This window comes from Perissodus microlepis, chromosome 6, assembly GCF_051167445.1.
Source record: "Perissodus microlepis isolate ML-2025 ecotype Zambia chromosome 6, ASM5116744v1, whole genome shotgun sequence".
NCBI lineage: Eukaryota > Metazoa > Chordata > Actinopteri > Cichliformes > Cichlidae > Perissodus > Perissodus microlepis.
Window position 1 is genome coordinate 4,008,704 of NC_140466.1, and position 10,822 is coordinate 4,019,525.

At 36.7% G+C, this 10,822-nt stretch overlaps 1 protein-coding gene across 1 annotated transcript; it reads left to right on the forward strand.

Annotated features, from left to right (window-relative positions):
• The first annotated feature begins 7,752 nt into the window (after positions 1 to 7,752).
• LOC146384851 (excitatory amino acid transporter 3-like) lies at positions 7,753 to 10,822 on the forward strand. Its single transcript, XM_084929947.1, has 8 exons — positions 7,753 to 7,988; positions 8,196 to 8,238; positions 8,323 to 8,385; positions 8,471 to 8,652; positions 9,214 to 9,321; positions 9,650 to 9,772; positions 10,115 to 10,189; positions 10,282 to 10,822. The coding sequence occupies exons 1-8, from the start codon at positions 7,831 to 7,833 to the stop codon at positions 10,343 to 10,345; spliced, it is 816 nt and encodes a 271-aa protein (XP_084786073.1). The 5' UTR covers positions 7,753 to 7,830; the 3' UTR covers positions 10,346 to 10,822.

Below are 10,822 nucleotides of genomic sequence, written 5' to 3' on the forward strand. Positions count from 1 at the left end.
TTCGCTGACGCAGAAGCTCCGCCTTTTGAAAAAAAAGACACTTTATTGAACTTTAATAGTAAACGATGAATATGTAAATGAATATGTAGCATTTTCTATATTTAAAGGATAAGTGTGATATATAATATTTTTACATTTCCAAAACACAATGAAGTATCAAAAACCGTTTTGCTTGATATAAGCAGGACAGATTTAAACAGAGAATTCGGTTCAATTTTATCTACATTTTTTTTTACATAGCACCAAATCGCACCAACAGTTGCCTCAAGCACTGAGAATAAAACCTACAAAAGACAAACGTCCAATTTCTGACCATGAAAACTACAAATAATACAAGTAATATTTGGTAGGGAATATCGTAAATAAAGCAGCTCAAAGCTTATGGCCATCAAAAGATTAAAAAAAAAATGTGATTTAGGAGAAGATTTCAAGGAGGTCCCTGACTCCACAAGCCCTAACTTTTTATGGTTTGGTTGATGGCAAAAGTATTTGATACCATGATGATGGACTTCAAGGGCCTTGTGTTGGCATCTGAGACATATTGGGTCAACATTTCTGCTTTGTAGCTCCAGACACAAAAGTTCTTTAAAAGCAATCAGTAAAATGTTTAAAGTGATTCTAAAAAATATAGGGAGCCAGTGTAGAGAAGTCAGAATCAGAATTATTTAGATAAACTGTTTTGACTCATTCTTATACAGTATTCTTCATTTAAGTGTTATATGTAATTTTTTTAACTGAAATATCGCTTTGTGAATTTTTATGAAAAGTTAAATTCAAGTCAACATTTTAAAAGAAACAACAATAGTAATAAAAAGAGGTAGCGTTAATATGACAGAAGAACACAAATGAATAAGAAGTTATTTTTCTTACCAGGATTAAACACAGCAGAAAAAAAGGAATCAAACTTTTGAAAAGTAGAAATATGTTATATTAGAAGATCCGCTCTGATGTAAATTATGATTTTTTTTTCTCATGCAATTTAATAGTTTGACATTTTCCAAACACAAAAAGCACCAATTTTATACATGCAAATAAAATCTGAGATCGTGTACTAGCTGTGTTTTCACTGTTACTGCTGAAGTAGTTTAGTAGTACTAGTAGTAGTAGTACCACAGATAAGGAACAAAGTTTAGCAACATAGTTTCGGTAAGCTGTAACCTGTAAGCAGCACTGTCAACGTCGTAGAATAAACAACAATAACCACCCAGAGCTGTTACTGAACTGCTTTCAAACATTGCCTGAGGATTTCAGTTGGTGGCTTTAATTTGCAGAATACTTTGCATTACACTGAGAGCCTAACCGTTTATGTGTCTGAAACCCACCTACAGACCCACACTTTTTCCTGCATCCTCCTGACTGTTTACATGTTTCACACCACTGTTGCTTCTACAGTTTCTTTTCAGTTGCATACAAAAACTAATATTCAGCAACAAGTGTATTTAAAAATGATGAATTTAATCAATCCAACAAACCAATAAGTGAATTAGTTTGTTGGATTAGATGTGATATTCCAGTGATTTATTAATTTAATGAAAAGTTTGTTTTCTGACACTGATGTAGAAAACATGTTTGATTTACTGTAAGTTTTAAAATGATGAAATGATATTGATTGTGGACCTACGTAGAGTGATCAGGTGATCCTTCTTTTTGTGGGACTGTACAGCCTTTTTATTCTGTAGGCAGAAACCTTTCTAAAGTGTTTTTATTTCATGACTGAAGAAAACAGCAAAGATTCCTGCAGGTCAACATGTTAGTACAAAGGTCACTACAAACACACTCAGACATTGGTGGGACATGACAAAAACTACAAAGAAAAGCAAATGCAGCTACAATAAACCCCTAATAATTCATTCAAACTGGTAGAAGGTTATTGATTCCTTTGAGGATTTTAATGTTTGGAGTTCTGGAGAAAGCCTGGAGCTCAAAAAGATACGTGTTGTTCATTAAAATTGAAATGATTACTACACATTATGTCTTAAAAACCTTGTGGATTATTGGAATTAAAAAGAGAATACTATAGGGGACTAAATTTTAGTTTCTTTAATGCTAATTGTATTTACCTAGTGTTTCACCCAGCCGAACAAGTAAACTGCAAATTAATCCACTCAAAAACATAGAGTTAACTTGTTCATAGGGGATAATCTGATTTCTTGGGTTTTCTCAGAGATACTTTACCTTGGGTATAAGCTATCGTAATGTTCATAAATCTGATTTTAACCACATTGAATTGATTTGAATTTGATGTGTATAACTGCCACATGCAGCAAAAAGGAAACATTAGTTATGAGGTTAATGACAGTTTCCAAGCAAAATGTATACGGTGAGATCATCACCAGGCCAATTATTTGATTTTACGCTGTTTAGATTTGAGTTTACGGCTCTGTGGAACATAAAAGTGTCTGATGATTATTCTCTTCAATACATCATGTCAACCAGTTAACCTTAGAAATCTAGTCCTGTTAGCTCTCAGTGTCAGTGAGGAATACTCTTTGAGAGTTCTGGCAAAATACTTAAAGACTTTCTTTTCAATTGCAAGCTGTTAAAGGCATTCGTAGCAATAAAACTGACAATGAACGTGATATAAAGAAACTACCACAGCTACAAACAGGTAAGCCAAATCTTTCAAAAGGTCAGGTTTGGCCCCCAGGGACATGACATTGACATCTGTTTGTGTTTTTGCTGTATAATCAGCTATTTCCATAAATGTACTTTCATTACAAAAATGTTTTGAATAAAGACCAAATCAAATGAGAAACCTGTAAATAGAAGTTACAAGATGTTAGCCCGCTTTCTATCACGCCACATTTCTTACCTTTGATCTTGTATCTGCACTAATCTAATTAATCTGTTGATTAGAAATATAAACTACCACATCAGCGGTCTATTGCATTAACTTAGCAGCCACACCTACTAACAGTTGAAGAATAACAATGAAATCCATTCAGATCCTCTCACTCAACTCTCTCAAGCAACAATTATATATCTTCAGTCGTTGACCTTTTAGTGTGGAGTCACTGACGTTACAATCAGATCATCGCTGTCCTTTTGAGTTTCACAAACCTGTCCACAGACCCATCTCTTATCTCTTATCCCACACCTCTCTGCTCTTTATCTGTTTGCAATTTATCCACTGCTGGATTCAAAAAACAGATATTGTTTAGTTTCTTTCTTCTACTTTGTTTCATGTTGGAAATTAATAAGTATATTCTTGAACAAAAATATGGTTTATAAATAAACTGTATTGACTTATTTTTAGCTTTGGTCAAATTAAATAGCAGCATCAGTTCTCTAGAGTTTCGGTAAAGCCCGACCAAACTGGACCATGAATAAAATAAGGCTTGATGAGTTGAGGAAATCACAGTATTGAAGTGAAAGCATGGAAACCAGTAAAATAATAAAATGTATTATCTTAGTATTTCTGATACAAAACTAATAGCTATACCTTCACTAGCTGAAGCAGATGCCCCTCTCTGAGCCCAAATCTGTCTGACATTTGAATTTTTACATTGCAGTTTAAAGTGTTTTTGGCAGTATTAAAAACAAGAAAAATTAAAACAACATCCTCGATAACAGCTTTGTAATGAAAATATATGGGGCTAATTTAAATGAGTGTTACTATTAGAAATATCAGGCACACAAAAATGACCACTATGACTGACAGATTTAAAAAAAAAAAAAAAAAAAAAGGAAAAAAAGGCAAATTTATTTATGAGCCAGAAAAAGCTGGCAGACAGCTCGACGTAGCAGGGAATGTTAGCTCAGATCAGAAGACAGCTCACTTTAATGAAAACGAGCTCGCAGTTCTTTGAGTTTTCAAAGTTAAAGTCACAAATGAAAAGAACACAAAACTAAAACAAAAGCAACACAGTAAACCACATGAGAAAAATTTAATTACAACAGTTCTGTGCTGGAAATGTTAAGTAGAAATGAAAAAAAATGACACCTGTAATTTGTATATTTTTAAGAAACAGTCCCAAAATAAAAGGAAAGTAAGTATACATTCAACTATGTGAACCTGAAAATTGTGTTGCACTTTTTTGCAAAAAAAAGCTAAAATTGTCTGCAAGTTGACTAATCAGGGAATTATGTCATTGATTGCACTGTTTTAAGTTTTACAGGTCATCACAAAAACTACCTCATTATGAACCTCTCTAAAACCCTAGATACAAACTAAACATAAAAGGGCAGAGTCGCCTCTATTTGTTAAGGAAACTAAGATCTCCCGACATCTGCAGTAAATTGCTGCAGATGTTCTGTCAGTCTGTAACGGCAAGTGTGATTTCTATGCTGCGGCCTGCTGGGAAGACAGCATCAGAAACATGGATGCAAGGAGGCTGGGCAAAGCAGTGAAGAAAGCTGGCAGATTGGACACACTGCGGGTGGTACAGGAACAGAAAAACATCAGTACTGGATGATCATTCGCACCCACAGCCATCAGGCTTTTAAATTCTCATACAAATAGGACATGAGTTATGTCAGACACTCAAGTTTCCCTTTGGGATCAAGAAAGTTATTCTCATTCTTATTAATGCAAATGTTCTGGCAGGAAACCCAATGTTCACCAGCTGAACAATGAAATGAAACTTGACTTTTAAACAGTCCAAGAATGAGCAAATCAGAAAGCCAGCGAGCCTTCATCTCCTCTTTTGAATTCAGTTTGTAATAACTTCTGTGCCCTCGTCCTTTCTTTTCATCAGTACATTTTTATTTGTATTTTTTCCTCACACTGACCAAATTTTCTCACAGAATAGACAAACGTATTCAAAGATAAAAACAAACAAATAAACAAAAACAAACAAACAAACAAACAATCAAAAGTTGGAATCAGCGCGCCAAGGACTTCCATCCTAGAATACCTGTGAAAAGTCGGTAAAAGTCAGATTTCTGAGGCTTGCGATCATTTTATGTTCATTATATTCATTATTTATTTATCGAAATTTGTTCTTAACTTTGTTCATAAATATCTAATTATAAATTATTTTATAAATGCCTGATTAGTAGCCAGCGAATGTGGCTAAATTTTTAGCTAACTGTGCGGCAGAAAAATGGCGACTAACGGTCGTGAGGAGGAAAGCACTGCTGCCGCTGCCGATGCTGCGATCTGGAGGCAAAGGCTGCTCAAATGCTGGAACTTTGTCCTGGTCAACAAGTTTTTGTTCCTAAGTGTGTTGGGGGTTGCTGGTGGTAAGTGATGACTGGTTAACCCACCAGTTAGTTTGTTCTGAGTGGTATGGTTTTGTGCTGCTGTTAAATGTATTTTAATTTCACTTTATTGTGATTATTCCAGGTTATTGTTTAGCTGCACAGCGCTCTGTGACTAAATGTCTGTTAGTGTTTTATAAATTCACTTACAGGGTTAATTTACTTCTGATTCAAGTCAAACAGTATGAGGCAAGTCCACAGGCTTAATCATTGAATTTTAATCAGGGTAAATGTGAATTAAAATAACGTCAATATTAATCATATAAAAATGGCGAGTCAGCTCAGTAATTGTGTTGTTTTTTATTTAAATTTTATTTTAATTAAAATACAGCTATAATACAACTTTGTCGCACTTTAGCATTACCAGATACACAATTGCGCATGCGCCAGTGGTTTCTTTATTTCCTTCTTTTTCTTTTATGTTGATAGCAGCCGTTAGGTGAAAATCCCACCAGGTTAAACAGCTACATCTGGTGGGCTAATGGAGCATCGCAGGTGTTTTCACCGTTTCCACTGTTGACAGTTGAAAGCTGCTGATACCTCCTTGCTGTTGAAATAATTCAAACAAAGTTTACATGGGAACATTAGAAAAGGATGCTCCTGCAATTTATTTACTAAACTTAAATATTACAATAAAACAGAAAGAATAAAAAAGAAATACCAAATAAAAACCAAATGTGCTAGTTTATACCAAAACAGCACTATTTCTTTTTTAAATTGCAAGTGTAAATAAAAATACTCATTGTTTGTTTAAAAATCTAACAGACAGGGTTTACACTGATGATTCATTCAGAGTAACTTTCATTTTTTATCCAAATCTTTTACAAAGTTGTGGGATGAAAAATTAGCACACTGAAGGCTAAAAAAGAAAAATGAAGGGTTTCTGTCAGGAGACTTTTGTTAATGAAAATGAGTTCGCAGTTTGTCGTTGGCCTTTATAATATGATTGAAAGGAGGTGTTAGTTTAAATGTGTGAGTTTATTAATAACTTTTAACCAAGAAAAGTGTAGTAATATTGATCCTTAACTAAAAATAAACAAACAAAAAAAAATAATATTTATAATAATAAATAATAATAAAACATTTTCTTGTAATTTGGCAGGGTTGTTTTCTTTATTAGGGTTGTTTTGTTTTGTCTTTTGTAAAAATAAAACTTTCATCCTGAAAATTTGGAGCGTTTCTTTTGGCCACATCTTTTCTTGTTTTTTCACAGGTGTCATACTGGGCTTCATTCTGAAGACCTACACACATTTAACTTCAGTCACCCGGCACTACGTCGGCTTTCCTGGAGAAATACTCATGCGGATGCTTCAGGTGGTTACTGTTCCTCTTATTGTAACCAGTGTGGTTGTTGGTAAGTTGCATGTTTTTGTTTCCCTCACACTGTTAACTGGTTTGGCAAAGTTTTGAGTTATCAAATATCCAGACAGACCTGTCATCCATGTGACCACAGTGAGTAACTATGTTAAGGATGGTATGTTCATATCCTTGACCTGGTATAGGGTGGGAGAGGTTGGAGAAATGTGTTTAAATTGCTTGTGCTGGTGTGTGTGTGTGTGTGTGTGTGTGTGTGTGTGTGTGTGTGTGTGTGTGTGTGTTTAGGTGTTTCTGGTCTAACTGTCAGAGCATCCAGAAGAATTGCCATTCGTGCAGTGATATATATTATGTCAAGCTCACTGATAGCTGTGATCACAGGTGAGACAAATGTTTCAGATTACCAACAATTAATTAATAATAATTATTATTAATTAATACACTTTTTAAGTGTGATATTGTTCGCCCTTTTCAGGAAAAAACACTTGGTTACACCAAGTGTCCCCTGAGAGTTTAAAATGACCCAAATTCTTTCAGCTCCAATCAAACAATCAGTGTGGATGTTCTCCCATCACAATAATATTTAACAGGTTTTAGCTGAATTAAAAGTTATTTCTAAAAGAACTAAGATGTGCATCACCGCTTTATTTTGAACATAAACACAGACAGAAAACTAAATATCAGCAACATTAGGGTGACTGAAGTTAGGCTCACATCTAATGACCTTCCCCCAGTGGCTGGTTATAGAGCTGTGGTTAGCTGTGGTAATATAGACACATTAGCAAAAGACAAATGTTTTGTGATGGTTAAATTGTTCTCAGTAAAAGTGCTTGTTGAAGGTCACTGATGGGCTGAGACAAAGACACAGAAAATGGACCAAACTTCAGCCAGAGAAGTTCTGACATGATTCTTACGAATTATGTTGAATCATGTTACACCTAACAATATGTTGCTGGGTGATTTGGACGACTCGCCATGAAAAAGTCCTGATCCTAAGCTAAATGTCCACAGTGAAATCCTACCTGAGAATGATCCTTTTCTTCTTTCAGCTGCTCCCTTTAGGGGGTCGCTATATCTGTTCCGATCTCCCCGATCCTCTTCTTTCACACTAACCCTCTGCATGTTTTTGGAGAGAGTGATTTATTCAGGACACTGTGAGCCTCTAGTGTCGACTGTGAGTTTTTTTTATAGCTGGAATATGTGCTATACATGAATAGTGCTGATAAAGAGCTGCAGAGGCAGAGAGCAGGAAGTGCTTGGACCTGGAAACGGGATCGATATGTCATCCCTTAAAAGCCAGGGTAAAACATCTGTATGCATTTGTTCTTGATTCCTACACTCAGTCTTGAATTGTGTGTTGTAGGAATGATATTGGTCATGATTTTCAAGCCAGGAGTTGACTACGTTGAGGATGAAGAGCCAGAAGGTGAGGAAGATTTCTCCACTGTCGATGCCCTGCTAGATCTGTTAAGGTAGGACATCATTTCAGGCTGGACTTTCTGTTCTCCGGGAAGGTTTTTCAGGTCTTCTGTCATCCATAATTCATGTGTTGAGGAGAAATATTCTTTATGTGAGTTTTGGCAAAACATCAACAAATTTCATGCCATATTCTCGGGTTGTGTTTGTTTTATATTTGGTTGACATTTAAAAGATTAATGAACGAGCTATCTTGCACATAGGAACATGGTCCCACAGAACTTGATTCAGGCTTGCTTCCAACAGGTATGATTCAGATGTACAGCTAACTTTCTCAGTTAACAGTCAGTTAACAAGATGAACATGAATATTTTTTATTTGTTCTTGTAGTACAAGACTACCACAGTGGTGGTGCAAAATGAGGATGATGACCAAAACTCCACCGTGGGAATGGTAAATGTTTGTGAGCTGATCTGCAGCATTACAGTCTGACAAACACGAAGTCATTCTGAGACCATCGTTGTTTTTGTGTCTTCAGAATGCAACAGATGTGCAGCTAGTGGGCCAATATGTTGAGGGAACCAACATGACGGGCCTGATCATTTGGGCTTTTATTTTTGGCCTCGCCATTAACAGGATAGGAGAGACGGGGGACGCCCTCGTGGAGCTCCTTACTGTCATTAATGAGGCCACAAAGAAGATTTTCAACATGATACTGGGGTAAAATGAAACAGCTGCACATAAATTTGCTCTCTCTATTACATTTTTTAAAAATCATTTTAGAAATGCATCACATGTTCTGTAGTGGAACGTGTGAAAGACATGAATAAAAACAAACATCATACCAATCTGTCTATTACAGTGAGAGTATTAACAGGATTCACATATTCTTTCTAGATTATTATTTTGTTATGATGAGCTTTAAATGCATTTATGTATTGCAGTTTGTTCTTATTTGTTCTTATTCTGTCAGATCATGTATGACTGTTAAGTACAAGCGATCTCAGCAGATTACCTGCTGAGAGTAAATGATGTCAGTGATCCTGGCAGTAATCATATAATGAAATAAATTACTTGTAAAAGTAATTTGCCAACACTGATGATGAACCTGTCTCATTAGTGCCATAACCGGTACATCGTGCGCTGACACCAACGTGGAAATGTGATGTGCCCGTGGCCCAGCCACTATTTCACATCCCGCCAATGACTGGATACTTGAGTGTGAGTTAATTTCATGGCATTAATTAATTAATTTTATAAAGATTTGGTTTCTGTTTTCAGATATCTGCCCATAGGAGTGCTGTTCATGATCACAAGCCACGTTGTTGAGGTTGAGGACTGGGAAACTGCTCTGAGGCTTGGAAAGTTCATGGGAGTGGTTATTTTCGGGTATGTGCACCTTAACAGTGGCTCCTCTTCATGTGGCAGCATTTGAAAACTTGGCGTTTAACTTTGTGTAGAGGAACTGGTGCTTCCTTTAGATGCCCTGAAGGATGATTACAGGATAAAGCTCTGGACACTGAATGTGCAAAGTCAGTTTTAAGGAAATATGAACATTAACTACCAGATAGGTCTGTTATCTAAAAAAAAAGTCTTCTTTTGGGGGATTTGGAACAATGGAGATATATAAATCCTTCAGTTGAGTCTCATTGTTTTAGGCAGTGAGAAACTGTATTTGGTATAATCACAGTTGGCAGTGTGTATACTGTTTTTTCAGGCTTCTGATCCATGGCCTGGTGATTCTGCCAATGATCTTTTTCTTGTTTGTGAGGCGTAACCCCCTCCCTGTCATGAGAGCGGTCACCCCGGCTTTAGTCACTGCAATGCTGATCTCATCCAGGTAAGACACACACAGAGGGCGGTGTTCCGTTGTAATCAGAGGGTAAGTTCAGATGTAATCCTGGGTTTACAGGCTTATGAAGGTGGTTCACTTTTTCCTTCCTGGCTTCTATTAGGCTTTATTTATGACACATTTTTCCATTTTCTCAATACTGCTACTCGTGTTGCAGACAGTTTCTATTATTAATTTCTGACATAGTCTGACCTTCTTTGTAAAATATGTTGGTTTAAGTGAAGCCAGATAAAGAAAAGGTTTTAGCACAGGCCCCACAGCTGACCGAGTAAATGTTTTATAATTCCATAACTGTTCAAGCACTAACAAATGATGTGCTGTCTCTCATAGCTCTGCTGCGTTGCCCCTCATGTTTTTGTGCTGTGAGGAGAAACTGAGGATCAACAGAAAAGTAGAATGGCTCCTGTAAGTTTCGCTTTCTGTTCATTTTAATGTCTGACACATTACTACTGCTGCCTTTTCACATCTTAAAAACTGTTTGCTGTGTTTGTGTAAAGTTCCAAAGATCTCAGCAAGTTCCTGAAGTCCTGCAAGGTAAACCCCAAGAATCATTACTTATAACACAAAGGAAGGACCTGTGGAGAGGATCCTCACACAGAACATGACATCGTGGTTTGGGAACAGCTGTGTGAAGGACCAAAAAGCTCTCCAGAGAGTGATCCGTACAGCAGAACGCTGCTGCAGGATTGCTCTCCCCCCGCTTCAGGACACCTACACCAGGAGATGCCGGACTAGAGCAGCGCAGATACTGAAGGACCCGTCCCATCCTGGCAACAAACTGTTCCAACTTCTGCAATCTGGTAGAAGGTTCCGCATCATCCGGGCAAGGACAGAGAGACTCAAGAGGAGCTTCTATCCCCAAGCCATCCGGGCCCTAAACACACACACACCCGCCCTCTCACATCATCTATAATTGACTGAGACAGGACTCTCTTCCAGACACTCTAAACCAAGGCACAATGTACATGTAATTTTAAATATGTTTATATTGCCTATCCTGTAAAATAGTCAGATGTCTATTCATATTAATGTACAGAA